This window comes from Euwallacea fornicatus, chromosome 19 (assembly GCF_040115645.1).
Source record: "Euwallacea fornicatus isolate EFF26 chromosome 19, ASM4011564v1, whole genome shotgun sequence".
NCBI classification, from domain to species: Eukaryota; Metazoa; Arthropoda; class Insecta; order Coleoptera; family Curculionidae; genus Euwallacea; species Euwallacea fornicatus.
This window is the reverse complement of record NC_089559.1, coordinates 4,256,224-4,279,999: the sequence shown is the minus strand read 5'-3', so window position 1 is coordinate 4,279,999 and position 23,776 is coordinate 4,256,224. Positions and strand designations below refer to the sequence as shown.

Sequence of the window (23,776 nt, the reverse complement as noted above, 5' to 3'; positions counted from 1 at the left end):
TTTGTGAGTTTTCGAGATAATGAGTAATTTATGTTCTCAAACACACATGTTTTGTGGTCTTTCAAGTTTTGAAGCTCAGTAACATCGGCACATGAACTCCAAATACCTTCAAAAATGGGTCACAGAATCACCGCGATAAGCTCTTCAACATGAATAATAAGGATTCATTGTAACTTTGTGAGTTTTCGAGATAATGAGTAATTTATGTTCTCAAACACACATGTTTTGTGGTCTTTCAAGTTTTGAAGCTCAGTAACATCGGCACATGAACTCCAAATACCTTCAAAAATGGGTCACAGAATCACCTCGACGAGCTCTTTACTACGAATCATAAGGATTCATTGTAACTTTGTGAGTTTTCGAGATAATGAGTAATTTATGTTCTCAAACACACATGTTTTGTGGTTTTTCAAGTTTTGAAGCTCAGTAACATCGGCACCTGAGCTCCATATACCTTCAAAAATGGGTCACAGAATCACCTCGACGAGCTCTTTACTATGAATAATAAGGATTCATTGTAACTTTGTGTGTTTTCGAGATAATGAGTAATTTATGTTCTCAAACGCACATGTTTTGTGGTTTTTCAAATTTTGAAGCTCAGTAACTTCGGCACATGAGCTCCATATACTTTCAAAAATGGGTCACAGAATTACCTCGATGAGCACTTTAACATGAATAATAAGGATTCATTGTAACTTTGTGAGTTTTCGAGATAATGAGTAATTGATGTTCTCAAACACACATATTTTGTGGTTTTTCAAGTTTTGAAGCTCAGTAACATCGGCACATGAGCTCCATATACTTTCAAAAATGGGTCACAGAATCACCGCGATAAGCTCTTCAACATGAATAATAAGGATTCATTGTAACTTTGTGAGTTTTCGAGATAATGAGTAATTTATGTTCTCAAACACACATATTTTGTGGTTTTTCAAGTTTTGAAGCTCTGTAACATCGGCACATGAACTCCAAATACCTTCAAAAATGGGTCACAGAATCACCTCGACGAGCTCTTTACTATGGATAATAAGGATTCATTGTAACTTTGTGAGTTTTCGAGATAATGAGTAATTTATGTTCTCAAACACACATGTTTTGTGGTCTTTCAAGTTTTGAAGCTCAGTAACATCGGCACATGAACTCCAAATACCTTCAAAAATGGGTCACAGAATCACCTCGACGAGCTCTTTACTATGAATAATAAGGATTCATTGTAACTTTGTGTGTTTTCGAGATAATGAGTAATTTATGTTCTCAAACGCACATGTTTTGTGGTTTTTCAAATTTTGAAGCTCAGTAACTTCGGCACATGAGCTCCATATACTTTCGAAAATGGGTCACAGAATTACCTCGATGAGCACTTTAACATGAATAATAAGGATTCATTGTAACTTTGTGAGTTTTCGAGATAATGAGTAATTTATGTTCTCAAACACACATGTTTTGTGGTTTTTCAAGTTTTGAAGCTCAGTAACATCGGCACATGAACTCCAAATACCTTCAAAAATGGGTCACAGAATCACCTCGACGAGCTCTTTACTATGAATAATAAGGATTCATTGTAACTTTGTGAGTTTTCCAGATAATGAGTAATTTATGTTCTCAAACACACATATTTTGTGGTGTTTCAAGTTTTGAAGCTCAGTAACATCGGCACATGAACTCCAAATACCTTCAAAAATGGGTCACAGAATCACCGCGATAAGCTCTTCAACATGAATAATAAGGATTCATTGTAACTTTGTGAGTTTTCGAGATAATGAGTAATTTATGTTCTCAAACACACATGTTTTGTGGTCTTTCAAGTTTTGAAGCTCAGTAACATCGGCACATGAACTCCAAATACCTTCAAAAATGGGTCACAGAATCACCGCGATAAGCTCTTCAACATGAATAATAAGGATTCATTGTAGCTTTGTGAGTTTTCGAGATAATGAGTAATTTATGTTCTCAAACACACATGTTTTGTGGTCTTTCAAGTTTTGAAGCTCAGTAACATCGGCACATGAACTCCAAATACCTTCAAAAATGGGTCACAGAATCACCTCGACGAGCTCTTTACTATGAACAATAAGGATTCATTGTAACTTTGTGTGTTTTCGAGATAATGAGTAATTTATGTTCTCAAACGCACATGTTTTGTGGTTTTTCAAGTTTTGAAGCTCAGTAACATCGGCACATGAGCTCCATATACTTTCAAAAATGGGTCACAGAATTACCTCGATGAGCACTTTAACATGAATAATAAGGATTCATTGTAACTTTGTGAGTTTTCGAGATAATGAGTAATTGATGTTCTCAAACACACATATTTTGTGGTTTTTCAAGTTTTGAAGCTCAGTAACATCGGCACATGAGCTCCATATACTTTCAAAAATGGGTCACAGAATTACCTCGATGAGCACTTTAACATGAATAATAAGGATTCATTGTAACTTTGTGAGTTTTCGAGATAATGAGTAATTTGTGTTCTCAAACACACATGTTTTGTGACTTTTCAAGTATTGAACCTCAGTAACATCGGCAAATGAGCTCCAAATACCCTCAAAAATGGGTCACAGAATCACCGCGATAAGCTCTTCAACATGAATAATAAGGATTCATTGTAACTTTGTGAGTTTTCGAGATAATGAGTAATTTATGTTCTCAAACACACATATTTTGTGGTTTTTCAAGTTTTGAAGCTCTGTAACATCGGCACATGAACTCCAAATACCTTCAAAAATGGGTCACAGAATCACCTCGACGAGCTCTTTACTATGAATAATAAGGATTCATTGTAACTTTGTGAGTTTTCGAGATAATGAGTAATTTATGTTCTCAAACACACATATTTTGTGGTTTTTCAAGTTTTGTAGCTCTGTAACATCGGCACCTGAGCTCCATATACCTTCAAAAATGGGCAAAAGAATCACCTCGGTGAGCTATTCAACATGAATAATAAGGATTCATTGTAACTTTGTGAGTTTTCGAGATAATGAGTAATTTATGTTCTCAAACACACATGTTTTGTGACTTTTCAAGGTTTAAACCTCAATAAATTCGGCAAATGAGCTCCAAATATCTTCAAAAATGGGCAAAAGAATCACCTCGGTGAGCTATTCAACTTGAATAATAAGGATTCATTGTAACTTTGTGAGTTTTCGAGATAATGAGTAATTTATGTTCTCAAACACACATGTTTTGTGAATTTTCAAGTTTTGCACATCAGTAACTTCGGCAAATGAGCTCCAAACACCTTAAAAACCGGATCACAGATTCACCTCGATGAGCTCTGCAGCATGAATAATAATGATTCATTGTAACTTTGTGAGTTTTCGAGATAATGAATAAATTATGTACTCAAACACACATGTTTTGTGAATTTTGAAGTTTTGCACCTCAGTAACTTCAACAAATGAGCTCCAAATACGTTCAAAAATGGGTCACACAATAACCTCGATGAGCTCTTCAGCATGAATAATAATGATTCATTGTAACTTTGTGAGTTTTCGAGATAATGAATAAATTATGTACTCAAACACACATGTTTTGTGAATTTTGAAGTTTTGCACCTCAGTAACTTCAGCAAATGAGCTCCAAATACGTTCAAAAATGGGTCACACAATAACCTCGATGAGCTCTACAGCATGAATAATAATGATTTATTGTAACTTTGTGTTTTCGAGATAATGAATAATTTATGTACTCAAACACACATGTTTTGTGAATTTTCAAGTTTTGCATTTCAGTAACTTCGGCACTTGATCTCCAAATACCTTAAAAAACCGATCGCAGAATCGCCTTGACGAGCTCTTGAACATGAATATTAAGGATTCATTGTAACTTTCTGAGTTTTCGAGATAATGAATATTTTATGTGCTCAAACACACATCTTTTGTGACTTTTCAAGTTTGAATCTCAGTAACTTCGGCAAATGAGCTCCAAATACCTTCAAAAAGGATCACAGAATCACCTCGATAAGCTCTTTAACATGACTAATAAGGATTCATTTAATCTATGTGAGTTTTCGAGATAATTAGTAATTTATGTTCTCAAACACACATCGTTTCGAGACAAATCATCCGCGTACGCCACTGGTTTGACGCCCCTCGGATAATCTAGCTTCGGCAGTTCGTCGTAATAGAGGTTCCACAATACGGGGCCTGCGGTACCCCACACGACATTTCCCTTACATCTCCGTTAGGCAGCTGCACCGTCCTTTCGTCCAGGTACGATTGTACCACACCTACAACATAATTGCTAACCTGGGACCTCTTAAGTGTTTCAACTATGAGATCCCATGGTGCCGAGTTGAACGCATACTTAACGTCAATAGTTACCATCACACAAAATTCTGCATGAGTGTACCTCGTATCCTTAATCCTCTCCACGACCTTCATTACGGCTCTCATTGCGTCGATAGTGCTCCTACCCTTCAAGAAACCGAACTGGTTTTGATCAAGCATTCCACGCTCAATGGCCTCCGCAATCAGCCTGGTGTTGATCACTTTCTACGCGACCTTCACGAGTCCGTCGTTGAGACAGATGGGACGATATGACACCTCCGCTGTCGGGTTTTTCTTCGCCTTCTCCGCCAGAACTAGCCGGGCCCTTTTCCACATTTTCGGAAATTGCCCTGTCACCAAGATGTTCGTGACACAGTCTGCCATCCCTTGGGGCTTAATCCCAAGGTAGGTCTTAATGACTTCATTGGGAATTCCGTCCAACCCTCGGGCCTTTCGACTCCCAAGTTCCCTGGCCGCCTTTCGAACCTCCTCTGCGGAAACCCGTTCCACGTCCTCGGCACCTACAACTATCCTGTCCCATCTTACCCTGTCTCTCCTCGGGAAGAGTTCATCCACGCACTTTAGCATGTTGGTCTCCGCCAAGTGGCTTGGTTTCAGACGCCCGAGCTTCTCTGCCACAATCTTGTAGCCGAGACCCCAGACGTGCGTCTCCAATTCATCGCACAGCTTTTTCCATGCGTCCCGCTTGGCATTCAGAATGGAATCCTCGAGGGTCTTATTGGCTCTTCCATATTCGTCTTCTGCTGCCCTTCTCTCCTCGTTCGTTTCTCTGGCTCCCTGCATCCTCGTCATCCTTCGTCTGGCCTGCAAACATTCTTTCCTGTACGTACTGACTATTTCGTTCCACCAGTAGACCGCCTTCTTGCCCTCTGTTTTTCCACTCTTCTTGAGTAGACACTGGTCGCAGGCTTCCCCAATTTCCTGGACTATTTGGTCAGCTTCGGTTCCGACCCTTCCTAAAACACGCTCGTTAACATATTTATTCAACTTACCAATTCCTTTCTCAGTCACGATCCAACCTTTCCTATTTTTCTCATCTTTCACTCCCAGAGTTTCGGTTCCATTCCCTACAATTCTAGAGGTTATGTATCTGTGTCCACTTCAACTCAGCACGTCCCGCTCGACCTGCCATTGTCTCACCATGCGCGCTACAATAGCTCCACTCATGGTTACGTCTATAACAGATCTTCCATTCTTGTTGCCGAACGTCCACTCTCCCCCGTTGTTGTGTGGAGTGAGCTCTCTCGCTTCTACTAACTCTTCCAGGACTCTCCCGTAGGCATTCTGGACGCCAGAACCAAACATTTGGCATTTCGCATTAAAGTCCCCAGCTATGACGACTCTCCTGCCGTCCATGCCTTCTACAAAATTATCTAACCGATTAATTATGGCCTCGAACTCACATGTGATCTTATTAGGCGAGAAGTATACCGAGACCAGCGTAAACCGGCCCAGTTCCACCGCCACGAACCCCCGGTCCCTGTGGATCGACTTCGCCCTTATCCCGCTTTTAAGCCAAATGAACGCTCCATCGTCACTATCCCTGATGACATTCTTCAGGTCTTGGTTAGGCTCCTGCCCCAGAACGGTATCAATGTCCTGTTCTCTGATCGTCTGTTAGAGCAAGTCGGTAGCAACTCGCCTTCTGTCCAGATTGATCTGTAGACATCTGAGTTCCTTAAATACCGCCATCGTGCAATTTACACTCTCCACATTCACTCCCACACCTAAAACACGCATACCGATTATACTATTTAATCTACTTACTTGGCTTGTTCCGTGCTCTTCACCTCGGTAGCCTTCCCAATCTCGTCTTTATTTTTGGACGTCCCTGGTTCCGGCTTAACTGTTTTTTTCGGGTCAGTACCCCTACCGCCTGCAAGTGCCTTTACTGGCCCCTTGCAGTTGGGTCCACCCGCGCTGTGGCCCTCCGCTTTACAGAGGGGGCAGTAGCGAGAGTCTTTAAAATCCTTCTCCCTGTGCCCCTCCTTCCCACAAGGGGCGCACAGTCGGGTGCTGTCTACCCCTTTACATGCCTGGGCCCGATGTCCCAGTTCCCAGCATCGGTAGCATCTTCCCGAGTCCTTCCTCTCCTTAAGCCGGCACATATTAATGCCGACTCTCAAATCGGTGACTACTCGAAGACTCTCCGCGTCCCCCTCTCTAACGAGGAACGTGGCGGTTTGGCAGCTTCCATAGCTTGCCTTAAACCCCTTGAGCCGGAGCTTCTTGGAGTCCAGACCGGTCGCGGTGGCCACTGCACCAGTGGCTTCTTCCCCTGTAGTAACTCCATCCAGTCCCGTAAGCTGGAACACTACAATTTTACTATTCACCCCCGACCTTACGTTACCTTCCCCCATTCCTTTTCCCAGGATGTTTTTCAGCTCCTCTCTCTGTTCGCCTCCTTTAGGGAGCGTGATTAGCACCTCACCTTTTTTCGTCTCCCTGACTGTCGCGATGTCAACCTTGGTTTGGCTGTTGGCAACCAGTTTTCGGACTTTACGGAGGGTGTCGCTATAACTTACCCGCTCCTGTTTAGCCACGAAGACTACATCTTCTTCGGGTCTTTTAGGACCCGGACCATGTACTGCCTTCCTCCCGGAGGATGTCCCTCCAGGTAAGTACAGCTTAACCCTGATGTTCTCTTTCTGGGTCCAGCATGCTAGTTCGCAGACCTTCCGAAGTTGCCACGGGTCGGCACCCGGAACCAATGGGATGGACACGCTGTCTCTCCCCTCTTCCAGCATTGTTGCCGCTAGGACCTTGAGGGCTTCAAAAACCCCTACCGGTCCCGTACTCTCCAACTCCTGAAAGTAGACGTGCTTGGTTTTCGTAACTACCTTACCTCTTTTCCTGAGGTTGCACGTCTGCACGAGGCTAGCTATCCTCCCTTCTTCAGTCTCGAGCTCCTTCAGCTCTGGGAGAAACTGCAGGAGTCTCTCCTTAAGCGCGCTATATCCCTTATCTACCAGGACCGCCAGGTCCATCCTAAAACCCTCACTAATAGGGTCTCCACGAGCTATCTCAATAGCTTCAAAAATCCCATTGTCCCATCTCTCCTTGATGGCCTCCAGGATCTTTCCCTCCCTAGCTAAAGTTGTTAGCCTCTTTTTAACCTCAACATTTTTTCTCTCCTCCTCAGTTTCCGTCTGGCATTCAACAGACACTCCCTCCCGCTTGCCAGCCCTTAGTCGAGCGACCTCGTCCCTTAGTCTTTTATTCTCCTCCTCGAGTTTCCTGTTCTCCTGCCCCTTCCTCTCTTCCTCCAGCACCATGCTCCTAATCGTGCTTTTCAGCACAGAGACAACGTCCACTAGTTCCTGTTTGGGGTGGTAAGACTCCTTCAGGATTCTAACGACATCGCCTACCTGTTCCCTGGCTACTTCCAAGAGAGCCCTGAGACCTTCTTCCTCTCCTCCCACAATGGATTCATCCATCCTCTTCTTCTCCTCCCACAATGGATTCATCCATCCTCTTCCTCTTCCCTTTTGGTGCCATGTTTGGCACTTCTTCTACCGAGAATACCGGACAATGCACTTCCACGTTTTGCCCACTTACCACATTTTCTTCTGTTTCCCCTCCTTTGTCCTTGGGCTGAGTCCTCTGCACCTTACCTCTCCTTGCGAATCCTAGCTCAGCTCCTTCTACCTCCTCTTTACTCATCAAGCTCTCCGGAACACTTCCCTTCCTTACGAGCGGCATATTGCCTCTCCCAATAACATCCCTCCTTTCCTTCAAAATTGTTTTGGCTACAGCCCCTTTGTTTCCCGAAGGAACACCCAGTTTAGACTCCTGGGTTTCCATGAAGTTGCCGGGGGTTTCAGAAGCTCCGAGTGCCTCGGCGATGTTAACCACACCCCAGTAAGGCCTTACTCCGCACAACCTTACTTCGATCTAAAAATATCCTTAAAAAAAGTCACCGAAAGTAACATATCGATCACGTCGTCAGCGGGCGGGGCAAAAAATTAGTTTTCGCACTGCCAAAACCGCTGTTACTTCGGCTTAGCGTTAAAAAACACTGCTTTACGTCGACGATGCGGAAACTAAAACAGATTTATATCGGAGCTCACTTCCACACGTCCGTCTCCGACCGTGGTCCGCCTTCTACTACTCAAATGACTCTTAATCTAGAAAACTTACCAAAACACAATCAATCCGTGTGTGCCATCTTAAAGAGCTCGTCGAGCTGGTTCGTTTAAGTCATTGTTGAAGGCATTTGCTGCTCATTTACCAAAGGTATTGAGGTTCAAATTTTAAAAAGTCACAAAATACAGTCGAACTCGGTTATAAGGAACACGAGGGGACAAAAGATTTTGTTCGTTATAGTCGGGCATTCGTTAAATCGAATTTTACTTAATATGTATTGGATTAATCTTAAAACTTTTTACTCTCTAAAAATGAATTTTTTTGATGTATATAGTTAAAATTAATGCACTAGTTAAAAGGAAAAGATGGGTAAAAATAACATTTTTATTTTATTTGCTCCTATGCACGTAATACAGATACACGTCTTATTGCTATTTATTTTGTACTGTAAAGTAGTCAGTCATTTTTTTTTGCACTTGATTTTTAATAAGCGAATGTCTTTCAATATAGCCATATAATTTATGGAAGGCTTGATATACCGAAGAGTCGGCACTTGTACAGTGAATGAATTTCGATACCACGTTCAGAGAAGAAAGGGTCTGTGACACAATGGGCATAGCATCGTCGTCTGGTTCCTTTTCTTCCTCGTTTTCACTCTCCTTAATTTCGTCTGTAAGGAGTTCTTTAACATTATTCATTAGCTCAGCATCACTAGGAAAATTGGTTTTTACCAAATCGTTATCTATTTTGGTGTACTCTTCTAGATCAATGTTACTATGTTTTTTAATCCATTCTGTCAATGAAATATCTTCTTCGTCATCTTGATCTACAAGTTCCTCTTGTTGAAATTCTACCAAACGCGCCAACGGTATGTTGTCTTCATTATCGTACTCTTGTATTATGTGCAGTTTAAATCCCGCATGACGAAAACAGTTCTCGATGGTGTTTAGCGAGACATTTCATCATGCGGCGCTAATCATTATTATCGCGTTAAACAATGTAAAGTTAAGGTCTTCATTACTTTCAAAAGCGCTTATTAGTCGCACCAAAAACATTTTTCGAGAAAAAGATTTTAAAGAGTGTATAACGCCTTGATCCATAGGTTGTAACACAGATGTCACGTTTGGTGGTAGGAACACAAAATTGATGTATTCAAAATTTTCTAATCTTGGATGCGCTGGACAGTTATCTACAAGAAGTAAAATTTTCCTTCGTTTCTTACGAAGTTCGTCATTCCATTTTTGAAGTAGTCCTTCAAAAATTTCACTAGTCATCCATGCTCTTTGATTCGACTCATAGATGACTGGTAACTTGCCTTTATTTTTTAAGCATCTAGGCGATTTGGATTTACCGATAACCATCAAGAGGCGTTTTTCAGTTCCAGTCATATTAGCACAAACCCAGACAGTTATTCTTTCCTTGCTTTGCTTTCCACCAGCACATTTCTCGCCCTTAAATTTTAGGGTCTTATTCGGAGTCGTTTTGTAAAATAAACCTGTTTCATCTCCATTGAAAATGTCATTCATATCGTATCCTGTACTAATGACTGACCATTGACTTTTTAGCCATTCTGACGTTATTTCTGTTGATACTCCTGCAGCCTCTCCATGAATTTTGCCCGCTGATATATCATGTTTTGACTTAAATCTATCAATCCAACCTTTTGTACACACAAACTGCTCACTACCACTTTCACCTACTCCATACGTTAGTCTTCCAAGTTCTTCTGCTTTTGTTTGTAGAATCACGCCAGTAATGGTATTGTTTTAACTCCTTTGAATCGTAAACCATTTGAAAAGTGCTTGATCTATGTCATCTCTTATAGGTTTTCGAATTTTCTTTTGCCTTGTTACATTACCTTTCGAAGTTTTAAATTTATTTCTATTTTTGAAAACCGTGGAAATTGTAAATTTTGGCAATTTATACTTTTTACACACGTGTGAATTGGGAAGACCAAATTCTAAATCGTTAATTATTTTCAATTTTTGTTGAATGGTTAACACATTACGCTTTTTATCTTCCATGTTTAACCTGAAAGCGATTTTGCTTCTTCCTACACAAATGCAATTCAACTGATGCGGTTCATACTTATTTCACGTAAAATTTACTATGATTCAATATACGAGGATTTCCCGGATCGAGATTATGTCGGCAAAATATACCCTAAAACTAACCTAATAGATTGTACAGAATGGTCTTTTTTTATAGATTGGTTCGTTATAACCGATCGGACCTGCAAATTTTTACCAGAAAGCATTCGCTAAAGCCAATCGTTCGTTATAAATGTGTTTGTTATATCCGAACAAGAATAACATGTAGTTAAATAGACACTTTTTACGTTCCAACCATTTTGTTCCTTAAAAGCGAGCGTTCATTATAAGCCAGTTCAACTGTACTTTGTGGTTTTTTTAAATTTGAAACTTAATACCTTCGGTAAATGAGCAGCAAATGCCTTCAACAATGACTCAAACGAATCAGCTCGACGAGCTCTTTAAGATGGTGTTAAGAATTATACAGATATCCCTGAAATTAATATCTGAGGACAATCGATTTATTCAAATATGATTTAGTTAAGGATAATTTAAGAACTCTGAAATGTATTTAGTTAGCCAGTCGTAGTATAATCAATTTTGTTTAGGTGTAGTCTAGGCGATACCCTGAGGTTCTAATTTATTACTCTGGGAATATTTAGAACACTTTGTTAGTTTTTCGTTAACCTTTTGGAGGTCGCGCTTAAATCGAGACATAAAAGATCGCACGCAGACTACTATTCTGCTATAGATTATAGATAAGATCGAATATAGATTTTAGTCCTAAACAGTTTGCTGTTCAAAGAAAACAATTTTGTGCTTTCTTAACCAATTATTTATTAATTTTTAAACAGGGAATAAAATGTAGTATTCTATTATTGTTAAACATAAAAACTAAACAAATTATTCTACTATATAGCAAAAAATGAAGTGAAACTAATTCTAGAAAACGAATGTTGTTTAGTATTTTTCCTTTTTTTTATTGTTAAGTATGTTAGTGCATCCCGATACTGCATAAGCAGTTTATGTTAAGAACACATTAATTTCATTTATTGACATTTATTGAACATCCGATTTTAATTGCTGGCCGCGTCGCCGGCAATAACTAAAAGGAACCATTGTCCAGTAATCCGAACTGTTAGGTGCTAAGGTGACTTATGGCTGAATAGCCATGATTGCCATGCTTATCAAGGGTACTCTTATTAACAGCATATCCACAGTTTATTATTTTTAAGCCACGTAAAATATATAGGAGAATTTATATACTTTGATTTTTTGAACCGATAAGTTGTGGCTGGTGCTGAAGCCAGCTATTTTGTTTTAATTACTAAATACCCCAAGTATTTAACAAATGTCTTATTCAATTTCTTCTTCTACAGCAGAACACTCATTAGAAATATTTAGTGAGTGTTCTAAACATAAAAATGTTCTGCTTTTAATACATGAAAATCGCATAGGCCGATTTTTTTTTCGGTCACAATAGACGCAACGACCACGCATATGCGCCGCCGCAGCAGCGGGTTCCGGATTGGCCTCGATCCCCAAAATGCTTCTTATTCGTCGTTTCAAAATATTTGAAACATTTTGCGTTACACGGCGTCGAAGGTGGCCTTCTATTAGTTGGAATGATAATTGTCGTAGAAACTGACGTCTTCTAACGTTCCATGTCGAGTTATTGATGGAATATACGACGTATGAATTAATTCCTGTTGCATTGAGAAAAGAATAAAATAGCACCATGGGCCATCTCCGAGTGTTTCTCGAAACATCATAAGCCGCACATAGTTTATCAACACAGTCCACTCCACCTCTGGTGGCGTTATAATCCAATATTTTTTCGAGTTTTCTTGTATTTTCGTCAATTTTGTCATCGTGATGTGTGCTCGATACCAACAGGACATTTTTATTTCTTTTTGGAATAAAAGATACAAGTGTAATATGGTTATGAAAAGCAAACATGCTTGATAAATTAGGACGATTTGTAGGACGGGTAAACTCTTGCGGCAGCTCTCTCTTGTTCTTTCTTATTGTATAATACCAATAAGAGTCAAGTTAAAATCCTTTTTCAAAGTTTGAAGAAGTTCTATGCTTTTTTTTTTTTTTTTTCCCGAGGAGGGGGAATCTTCTTAAGACACCCGGCCTGGTCCACGACCGGGTAGTGTGGGATTCGACCGACCATTACGTCGCCCGCCTACCCACTAAACCCACCTCCCCTCTTCTGCCCCGGGACTACCTTTCGGTATTACTTCAGGGCTTCCTCGCTCCCTCGGACTAGGTACGGACACGGTTCCGCACCCCACTCTTCTTCCTCTCGTTCTCTCTTGCAATCTTGGCCCTCAAGATCTTCTCTATCAGGCCCTCAAACGCTACCCACTTGCTCTTACTTTCCACCAGCTCGTTCCCTATCGTGCTTCGGTTCAGATCGAGTCCCCCCGCCCTTGCCTCGGCGCGATAGCTCTCCCACTCCGGACACATCCACAGCGTGTGCTCCGGTGTGTCCTCTCTTTCGTTACAAAACCAACATTCACTACTTCTCTCCACTTGTATCCGCTTCAGGTATTTCCCGAACACGCCGTGTCCGGTGAAAACCTGAGCCAACATGTACCCGCTCTTCGTCCATTCGCACTCGTACCAGTCGCGGATCCGGGGTACGAAGGTCTTTATCCAACCCTCGTACTTCTCCCATTCCCGCTCCCACTCGTTCATTGCCCATTCCTTCGCTCCACTTTTTCCCCCTTCCCACATCATACTTCTTTCCGTCACCCTTATTCTCACCGGAGGTATCTTGGCCAATGCCAGCACCGCATCGGTCGGTGCCGTCCTGTAGGCGCTAGCCACCCGGAGCGCGAGCAGACGATTCGCTCTCTCCAGTATGGCCGCGTACCTTCCGTACTCCAGTTCTGTTCGCCAGACCGGAGCCGCGTACAGCATGACCGAGGATGCCGCCATCACCATCAACCTCCTCCTTTCGTACCCCAAACCGCTCGCTCTAGGCAGTATGCCTTCGAGTTTCCCTATCACCTTAGTAACCTTTTCGGCGGTCCGGCATACGTGCTCGCCGAAACGAGCGTTTCTGCCGAACCACACTCCCAGGTACTTCACGCATTCCTTCGTCACGTACGAGACGTCGTCCACTCTCAGACTCATGCTTCTTATTTTCCTTCGCCCGGCCAACAACACCACTTCGGTTTTTTCCGTAGCCATGCTCAGTCCCATGCGTTCGAACGTGTCGGCGACCAGTTCCATGGCCCACCTGGTCCTCGCCTCTAGGGTTACCCCGTGCTTCGCCGAGACCACCAATGCCAAGTCGTCCGCGTAAGCCACCGGAGTGACTCCTCGCGGATACTCGACGGTCAGTATCCCGTCGTAGTAGAGGTTCCACAAGACGGGGCCCAGGACCGACCCTTGAGGAACGCCACACGACATCTCTCGAACTCCCCCGTCAGGTAACACCAAAAACCGATCTTGCAGGTACGACTGAACTACGTTCGAGAGGTACCCGCTCACCTTGGCCCTTCTCATCACGTCGACGATAAGATCCCAAGGCGCCGTATTGAAGGCGTTCTTTACATCTATTGTTACCATGACGCAGAAGCCCGCGTGTGTGTAACTTTTCCCCCTGATCCCCTCGACTATCCGCATGATGGCCTGCATGGCGTCAAGGGTGCTCTTGCCCTTGACGAACCCATACTGACTCTCACTCACCATACGCAGAGCCTTCGCTTCTTCCAGCAATCTGGTCTTGACCACCTTTTCCGCCACTTTCCCGAGTCCGTCCACCAGGCATATGGGTCGGTACGAGGCCTCTGCCACCGGGTCACGCTTCGGTTTCTCCACCAGCACCAGTCGAGTCCTCTTCCAGACTTTAGGGTACTCGCCCGAGGTCAAGATGCGATTTACGCAACTTGCCATACCCTGGGGCACTGCCCCAAGATATAGCTTCAAGACTTCGTTCGTTAACCCGTCCAGTCCCGGAGACTTGCGGCTCTTGAGACTCCCGACGGCCTGTCGGATCTTCTCAGTCGTAACTCGAGGCACGTCATTCGGCCCCACCTGTACCTTTTCCCACGTTACCCGCGGCTTCTCCGGGAACAGCGCGTCCACTTGCTTCCGCATCTCTGCTTCTGGCAAGGGACTGTTTTTAAAGCGGCCAAGTTTCCCGGTCACTATTTTGTAACCGAGTCCCCAGACGTCCGTCTCCAGCTCGGCACACATTTTCTTCCACTCGTCCCTCTTGGCGTCCCTTACGGACTCCTTGAGGGCCTTGCGCTCTCTCTTGTATTCGGCCTCTGCACTCGTAACGATCTCATTCCCCCTTCCTCGCGCTCTCGTCCATCGTCTTCTCGCTCTGATGCACGCTTTCCTTCTTTCTGCAATTTCTTCACTCCACCAGTACACCGCTCGTTTCGTTCTCCCGTTCCCACTGTCACGCTTCCTCATGCACTCGTCACAGGCATCGCTTATCTCCCGAACTATTCCTTCGGGAATTTCCACGATCCCCAGACCGTCTCGCTCCTTCACGTACCGGCCCATTTTTTCCAGACCCTTCGCGCTCGTCATACATCCACCTTTTCTCACTCTCACTTCTTCGCTCCCAGATGCCATCCCTTCTCGCTTGACGCGATTGGAGATGTATCTGTGGCCACTACCACTCTCCATTCCCACCTCGACTCGCCATTCTCGCACCCAGTCACTCACAAACGTTCCCGCAATGGTTACGTCGATCAGCGACCTGCCTATCCTGTTTCCGAACGTCCACTCGTTCCCGACGTTGATGGGAACGAGCTCTGCCGCGTCCAGGAACTCCTCCAGGACCCGTCCGTAGGCATTCGCCACCGCAGAACCGAACCTCACACTCTTTGCGTTCAGGTCCCCGGCGATGAGGACCCTCCTGCTGTCGCGTCCCCTGACGTAACCCCCCAGCCGATCGAGCCACGACGTGAAATCGTCGGTGCTCCGATTCGGCGAGAAGTACGCGGAGACGAGAGTGATTCCGTCCAGCTCCGCAGCCACGAACCCCCGGTCACGGTGAAGCGATTTCACCCTGACACCCTGCGCTAGCCAGATGAAGGCGTCGTCGCTGCTGTCCCGTACTAAGTTCCCTTCGGCCAGGCAGGGCTCTTGACCGAGCACCACGTCGACGTTCCTTTCCCTGATCACCTGGAACATGAGGTCCATCGCGAGACGTCCCCTGTCCAGGTTGATCTGTAGGCACCGTAATTCCCTGTTCGCCCCCATTGGATCCTAGCACTCCACGCACACTCACTCGTACACACGCTCGCTCACACCCACTCACCCGTGTCTCACCTAGTCCTCCTTCCTCGGTCTCCCCTTCCTCCCCTTTCCCCCACTTCCCCTGTCGTCAGCGGTTGCTAGCGACTTAAGGGAGCCGGTGGTCGGTGAGTTCTAGGACCCCCCTTCCTCTTCCTTCTCCACGTTAACCGGTTCGGGTTCCTTCCTCGTCACGGGGACCAGGGGAATGGTCAGGAGTCTCTCCCCGGCTTTGGGCTCGCCCCCAGCCTTGGGTTTCCCCTTGGCTTTGGGCTCACCCCTAGCGCTGGTTTTTCGCCACTTTACGGCCTCCCTCTCGGCCTCCGGTCCTCCCTTAGCCTCGCGCTCGTCCGTAGCCTTAGGTTGCCCCTCGCCTACGGCCTTGCCCTCAGCCTTGGGTTCCTAACTGGCTTTGGGTGTCCCGTACCCCGGTCCCCCGGCACTATGCCCCCCCTCTTTGCATAGAGGACAGTACCGCTGCGTGCGGCAGGTCGCGGCCTTGTGGCCTCCCTGCGCGCACCTCACGCACAGTCGCGAGCGGTCCTCTCCCTTGCATTGGTTCGCCCTGTGGCCCCCCTCCCAACATCTGAAGCAGCGATCGGTTTCCCGCCGCTCCTTCAGACGACACCTGGAGATGCCTACCTGCACCTCGGTGACCCTCCTCACCCGTCTGACCGCCTCGCCCTCCACCAGAAGAGTGGCGGTTTGGCAGCTTCCGAAACTTGGACGGAGACTGAGCAGCCTTAGCCACACTTTCTCCACTCCAGCTGCGGTTGCCACCGCCCCCACCACTTCTTCCTCGGTGGCGACTGCGTCCAGGCCGTGCACTTGAAAGGCCGCCGACCTCCCTGTACCCCCTCTCACCCTGTTCGGGCCCAGCTCCTTGGCTAGCAACTCCCGCAGTTGCCCGCCCTGTCCTCCTTTCGGCACCGTCAGTAGCATCTCCCCCTTCTTCGTCTCCCTGACGGTGCTGACCTTCACCTCTTGGCCGCCCCTGGCAACCTCTTGCCTCACTTTCTTGAGGGCATCCAAGTAGGAGGTGCCTTCCTCCCTCGCCACGAAGATCACCCCTTCCTCCCTCGCCACGAAGATCACCCCTTCCTCTTCCCTCTTTCCCGCTCCTTGCGCCTTCTCCTTTTCTTCCTGCCAATAGAAACAAATTTTTAAGTTAGTTCCCTCGGCAGCAAGCTCCCCCAGCTTCCTGAGTTTTCCGGGATCGGATCCCGGAACCTGGGGGACGAGCACCCTCGTCCTTCCCTCCCTCTGGGCAGTTCCCACGAGCTCCTTCAGCGCTCCGAAGACCGCTTCCGGACCCATGTCCCCACCCATCTGGTGGAAAAAGACGAAGCGCTCGAGCGTCTCCGTCCTCCCCCCCTTGCGCAACCGGCAGGTCTGCACAAGGAAGGGGGTCGTCCCCGCCTCGTGCTCGCCCCCCAGTTCAGCCAGCTCGGGAAGCCCGGCCAGCACTCGCTTTTAGAGCGGACTGTCCTCCTCCCCCACTATCACCCCCAAGTCGCTCCGGTACCCCTCCGACATAGGGTCCCCGTAGGCCACCTCCGTCCGTTGGAACAGAGCCGCCTCCCACCTTTCCCGAAGAGCCTCCATCAGCTCCCCGGAAGCGACGAGACTGCGGATCCTTTCCCGCTGCTCCTCCGTGCGCCTTTCCTCCGCCGTGTCCGTTTGAGTGGCACAGGTGGCTGTCTCCAGCCCTCCCTTACGCCCCCCTTGGACCCTCTCCAGCTGCTTCCGCAGCTCCCTCACCTCTTCGAGGAGCTTCTCCCGCTCCTCTTCCCTCTTCTCCCTGCGCCTAACCGTACGCAGCGCACTCTTGACCGCCATTACAGCGTCCAAGAGCTCCTCCTTCGGTTTCCGTAGGCTCTTAACAACCCGATCCAGGTCCTGCACTTTCTCCTCCAGTGCCCTACACTCCACCATGGGAGAGCAGCTTTCCTCTACCCTCCCCCGTTTTCCCCCCAGTGGGGTACACGCGAGATGGGGCACCTCTTCCTGGGAGGCATCGGAGAGCTCCTCCCCCATCGCCCCCTCATCCCCCTCACCCCCCTTACTCACCTGCATCTCCTTCATAGGCGGCGTCCGCAGGAGCTTCTCACTCCTCGCGAACCCACCCCTCCCTGTTTCCTCCTCCCTCTGCGCGGACGTCTCTCCCCGTCCCAAGTGGCTGTGGCCCTCCCCAGAATCCTTGGGGCCAGCGTTGGTCACCGGGGCTTTCACCCGGTCGGAGCCAACGGCGGGATTATCAACCGCCTGGGGTAACTCGTTTTTCAAGTCACTCATATTCATTTTTTTTTAAATTTCTCTCCCCTCATCTCTTCCATCCAGGTTAGTCTTTGGGTAAGCACAGGATATTAGGATGGGTTCTTTCAGGATTCTGGATAATTTCAAGGACACTCCGTGGAGTCGGAATTCATCAAGGACAAGGTGATTGGACAAACTGCACTTGGGACTCGGTACAATTCCAGCTTAGGTATCCGTAGGCTCGCCACACCTATGTTCACTGGATGAGGGTGAACCCTAACGGGGCCGCTAGGAACCGGACTTCCATCCAGCCATGCATCCCTTCGGCGCGCACCCCACCTTAGGATTTGGAAGGTATTTAGAGTGGCCTCACCACCCGGCCCCCAGGGGGGCCACCGCTCACCCGATTCGCCCCGATGATGACCCCATCCCTGCAGCCCCCATCAGCACCAATCGGATGTTTACGGTATGATCTTTGGATAGGACGATTAGGGATTCTCTGAAGAGCGGAAGTTTGCGAGGATTAGGGTTAAGTTGGGAGAAGCTGCACTTTGGTAGGTAAGTACAATTTCAGCTAAAGTTCCGCAGACTCGCCAAGTCTGAATTCACAAGGTGAATCTTTACGGGGCCGCTCGGAGCTGGACTTCCCCCCAGCCTTGCATCCCTTAGACGCGCACCACACCATGGGAATTGGAAGATGTTTATAGTGGCCTCACCACGTGATCTTCAAGAGATCCCCGCTCACCCAAAGCAGCCCCGGTAAAACAACATTCCTGCCATTTCACCGAAGCACGTCAGATGTTTACGGTATACTGAGCTGGTCCACGGCAGAAGTTTTCGTTCCGGACTTGCAAATTTTACTTTGCAGCCATCACTTATCACTTCCACTAACCAAAGCCCCGCAAGGAGCATTGACCGTTCCCCTATCCGCCACCCGGGGGACGCGCCTGATAGGTTACTCAACCCACAGGAAGAAGTTCTATGCTGGTAAACCAGTTATCCACTGTGATATTTCTGCCAGTACCTTTTATCGGGTCGAAAAGCCTCATAACCACATCTTTTGGCGAATTACTAAATGAAAAGGGACGTTCTGGTTGGCGACGATGGTAAACCTCTAAATTCACGGTGAAAAATGTTTTTGAATCAACTAGGGCGAACACCTTAAGTCCATATCTAGCGGGCTTGCTAGATATGTATTGCCGAAAGCTGAATTTTCCCCGGAAAGCTTCGAGCTTCTAATCAATGGTCACGTTCTCAAAAGGCACATATGCAGCTTTACATTTTAAGACAAAATTCGTAAAAACTTCCCTTATTGGAGCCAGTTTATCATACTGCCATCTGTCGGATCGTGTGGTCCCATCATCAAATCTTAGATGCTGCATGAGGAAACGAAATCTTTGTTGAGGCATTGTCAGTCGAAACAGCTCCACTCCTGTCCCATTTTTGTCCCAAATTTCGTCGAGATTTAGCCGATTAGATTTTAGAACTCCAGATAAATACGGAAGTCCGATAAGTGCTTTAACTTCAAATAAATCAGTAATTTTTGCATCTTTTTCTCTTTGGTAATTATCTCGATTCCCTAGTATATAATGATTTGTCTGAATTACAATATCGTTGAGAATTTTATCCGAAAAAAAGTGACTAAAAATTTCTGATTCTTTTTTTACGTGTTTTAGACAAGTTTTGACACCTGGAAGATCTTTTATAAGATTTTCTTTTTGAGTCCTTCCATATCTTGCTATTGGATGTTTTGACCAAATTATTGTTTTGTCTTTACCAGTAAAAGTAGGCCCCTGTATTGAAATTTCTTCACCACTTTCAGAATCGGAATATTCTTGTTCGGTGTTGCTATCAATACGTTTTATTTCAACCAGATCATCCTCTTCCAAATCTTTATCGTCATCTTCAAAAGTATCTTGTGGTATATTTTCCCACAAACACTCTTCCATAAGTTTTTTCAAATGGTTCTGTTCGTCTTCCCAAAAACACATCTAAAAAATTAATAGTCCGTAACATTTAGATGTCATTTTTGAAGAAAAAAACCGACTTACCTTGTTTAGTAACACAATTTTAACTTAGTTGTATACTTTTATTAAACACAAAACTAAAGCAAGGAAGGTCGTATGGGGAATTACCGTCCGCAATGAAGAAAGTAACGAGACGACACGCACTAAATGACGTACAAAAGCGCATGCGCCACTATTAACGCATTTTATAAGACTACTGTGCAGCGCCACATCAGCAGGTGACGCATCACGGAATTATTTTAAATATATGTCGGCGCCACCATAAATTTAGCGAATACCCCTAAGTAGACAGACTCTATGTATTGGTACGACCCTATGTAATCGATTGGGGTTCTGGTTTTTCTCGCTATTCTGTCGAAACTAAAGCATTCATTTTCTTTACGATATGACTTCCAGGAACCCCAGGAATAAGGGACACACTTGCTTTTAACACGCAAGGGGGGCAAAACGGAGCCAGGGGACGAAATGAATATTGGGTGAGGTAGGGCAGTAATTATCGAGAGTTGGCTTGGAGAGGTCTGGTCCCGGATTGTCATGTCTCTCATCCTTCGATTCGATTATCATACGGTTTACCTTTTGTGAAAGAGATTATTGCCATAAGACATTTATCAGAATATAGGGTAGCCGATAGTTATTCGTTTACATATAAATTAGTGTAATCTCAGTGACATTTGTTATTAATAAATTGGCGGTATTGAGTGACTATTCCTAGTGTTTAACTTGAGACTCATGGTTTCTGGAAGCGATTCTGCTTCTCCTTTTCTGACATCAGAAGTGGGATGTACCGTGCCGAATCGCGACAATAGCGAAATCAATGAGGACACTACGGAGGCCAGTATCAACTTACCGAAAGGTCAACTAGAGGTTTTGTTGAAGAAGATGTTAGAATTACCATGTAACACAGGTCCATCAGAGGTAATCTCTGAAGTAAAACTACACAATTTTGATCCGAAATCACCTATGCCAGACCCGGAAGGCTGGTGTTGCTTGACAGATGAGTTTGTGAATGTTCATAAATTATCTAGTATAAGATTGGTAACCAGTTTATCCAACGCTCTGAAAGGAGAAGCCGCAGATTGGCTAATCAGATGCCGACCTTTGGGAAAACCCTGGGGCCAGATAAAACTGGAATTTTTGTCTTCGTTTTCCAAACCGATGGACCTGTTGGAGTTGTTCAATGAAGCTGTAAATGGACGACTAAACTGCCCCTCCGATACAACTTTATTGGATGAGAGATCACATGTATTGCGTTTGGCGTTGCATTTGATAAAAACCCGAGAAAGTGACGAGGCCTTAGCGACTTTATTTGCCTGCCATGTAGTAGCTAATAGATCAGAGGCAGTAAGTAAACGTTTGCAGGCAGATATGCCTAAGAATCTGCAGGAATTCTGTGTGGCTCTGAGGGGTACAACTAGTAAGCGTCCCGCGCTAATTCGTGCAGATCCACACATCAGTCCAAAGCGTCGAGCGTTTGCTCCAACCCCATCAGAGAAAAATAGCCGATCACATTTCCCAGGAAGGTGTCGTTCTTGTGGCTTGATCGGTCACAAAGCGGTACATTGTCGGAAAGGAAACGTATCGAACAAAGTCTATGAAAGATTCGACTTAAATGTGAATAAGAGAGTTTCATGTTTCTCTTGTGGAAAGCCTGGCCATGTTTCGACACGCTGTCCCGATAAAGGTATGTCCCCGAGATCCAAACCGGAGGAGAAGAGAATCAATCTAGTAGAAGTGCAGACTCTTCCCAGGGGGCAACTTAAATTAAAAACTGGTAAGGTTATTCCATTTTTGTTCGACTCAGGCTCAGATTGTTCGTTAGTTAACCCTCCATTAGTCGCTATGGGTCTGCAGACCCATAGTGTTTTTATTTGCTAATTGTTGGAAAACTATTGGAGCCACATTATTGTCGCTTCGTGACATCTCAAAGGGATATTTTAAGAATAGTTTACATTAGTTTTATACCCTGGTAAGTGTTTTATTGCACTATAAATTCTTGAGATGTGTTGATCGGCGCCGTCTTGGGGGTGCCATACCCATTTCTACTAGCCGCGTTACAGTTGTACGAAGTCCTTTGGTCGAGCGTTCTTTGTTTTGTTCGCTTATTTTAGTTAAATTTGTGTTAGTGTTTACAAAGATGGACAAAAAACGTTTCAATTTGAATAGCACTGATGATATTGAAGAACTAAGTCGTCTGGTGTTTGAAGAAATGGAGAAAAGCGTAACCATTGCCGACGAAAATTTTGACGAATCAGATGATTCAGAAATGGAAGATTATGTTGAAGAGAGGCTTGTAGATTCTGATACTGATCACGAAATTGACAGTCAAGAAGAAGGTGATGAAGAGGATTCTGACTGCGACGCTGATTATTATTCTGGTAAGTCAATATTTTATTGTAACAAGTTCGGAAAATCATCAAAAGATATTTAGCTAGAGACGGTACAAAGTGGAGAAAAAGAGCTTGGAAACAGACTCAAACACGACTCCATAACGTTTTGGTAAAATTGCCTGGCGTCGTCGGAACACAAGCAAAATGTGCCAACACTGAACTGGATTGTTGGAAGCTATTTTTTGACAATAACATACTTGCTATTATTGTCGAAAACACCAATATATGTATCGACAGTATACGGAAAAAAATTGTAAGGGAACGAAATCGTAAACCAACCGATGTAATAGAAATGCAAGCTTTTTTTGCACTATTATATCTAGCAGGAGTATTCCATGGAAATCATCAAAACATTTTGGATTTTTGGGTAAGTGACGGGCTAGGAATTGACCTTTTTAGAATGACTATGTCAGAAAGACGATTTCGTTTTCTTATAAGGAGCATTCGATTCGATGATAGATCTACACGAAGACAAAGGAAAGAAACTGACAAACTGGCAGCCATACGACAAATATTCACCCTATTCGACGAAAATTGCAAATCGCATTTTGTTCTCGGTCAAAATGTAACTGTAGATGAAATGCTTCCTGCTTTTCGTGGACGTTGCGGCTTTCGACAGTATATACCGTCAAAACCTTCAAAATATGGTATAAACATTTTTAGTTTATGCGATGCAAAACTATTTTATATCGCATTTATGGAGATATATTGCCTAGATATACTGGTCTACAACCAGAAGGACCGTTCAGAACAGATAATTCTTCCGAAAAAGTTGTCTTAAGACTTGCTGAATCAATTTATGGTAGTGGAAGAAACATTACGGCAGACAATTGGTTCACGAGTCTGAAGCTAGTGAAAGCACTTGAAGAAAAAAAGCTGTCGTACGTGGGAACTGCACGAAAAAACAGAAGAGAATTACCGCCGAATTTTATTACACCAAAAAGTCGCCTACAATATAGCAGTGTGTTTGGTTTTTCCAAAAACGAAACTCTTGTTTCTTATTGTCCAAAGAGAGGTAGAATAGATGTGTTGCTATCAAGTCTACATGTTTCCTGTGAAGAAGTGGCCGATGATACTACGAAAAAACCCGAAATAATAGATTTTTACAATAGTACTAAATCGGGTGTGGATATTGCAGATAAACTCTGCGCCACATATAATGTGGCCAGATCTACCAAAAGGTGGCCAATGGTAATTTTCGCATAATCACATGTTGAATGTGGCAGCGACTAACTCACGACTAATTTTTTTGGGGAATGGAAATGAGTATATTTTTCGGCGGCAATATATAAAAAAATTAGTTTTTAGTTTGTTGAAAGAACAACTAGAAAGAAGGTCACAAATTCCAAATTTGCCACCTGAATTAAAAATGTCATTAGCAAAATATAGGCCCGAAACGTCAGCTAGAGAGGAACAACCTCAAGCTGCCA

At 44.9% G+C, this 23,776-nt stretch overlaps 2 protein-coding genes and 1 pseudogene across 2 annotated transcripts; 1 reads left to right on the top strand and 2 right to left on the bottom strand.

Annotated features, from left to right (window-relative positions):
- Positions 1-4,100: 4,100 nt before the first annotated feature.
- LOC136345450 (uncharacterized) lies at positions 4,101-9,901 on the bottom strand. The gene is made up of 8 exons (XM_066293770.1): positions 9,727-9,901; positions 8,915-9,225; positions 7,848-8,183; positions 6,057-7,801; positions 5,877-5,948; positions 5,396-5,832; positions 4,545-5,245; positions 4,101-4,493 (listed from the first exon to the last, which is right to left on the bottom strand). The coding sequence occupies exons 1-8, from the start codon at positions 9,899-9,901 to the stop codon at positions 4,101-4,103; spliced, it is 4,170 nt and encodes a 1,389-aa protein (XP_066149867.1).
- An 8,990-nt stretch (positions 9,902-18,891) lies between these two features.
- On the bottom strand, positions 18,892-19,923 carry LOC136345444 (piggyBac transposable element-derived protein 4-like; annotated as a pseudogene).
- Positions 19,924-22,027: 2,104 nt separating this feature from the next.
- LOC136345387 (uncharacterized) lies at positions 22,028-22,967 on the top strand. Its single transcript, XM_066293637.1, has 3 exons — positions 22,028-22,334; positions 22,388-22,713; positions 22,785-22,967. The coding sequence occupies exons 1-3, from the start codon at positions 22,094-22,096 to the stop codon at positions 22,800-22,802; spliced, it is 585 nt and encodes a 194-aa protein (XP_066149734.1). The 5' UTR covers positions 22,028-22,093; the 3' UTR covers positions 22,803-22,967.
- The last annotated feature ends 809 nt before the right edge of the window (positions 22,968-23,776 follow it).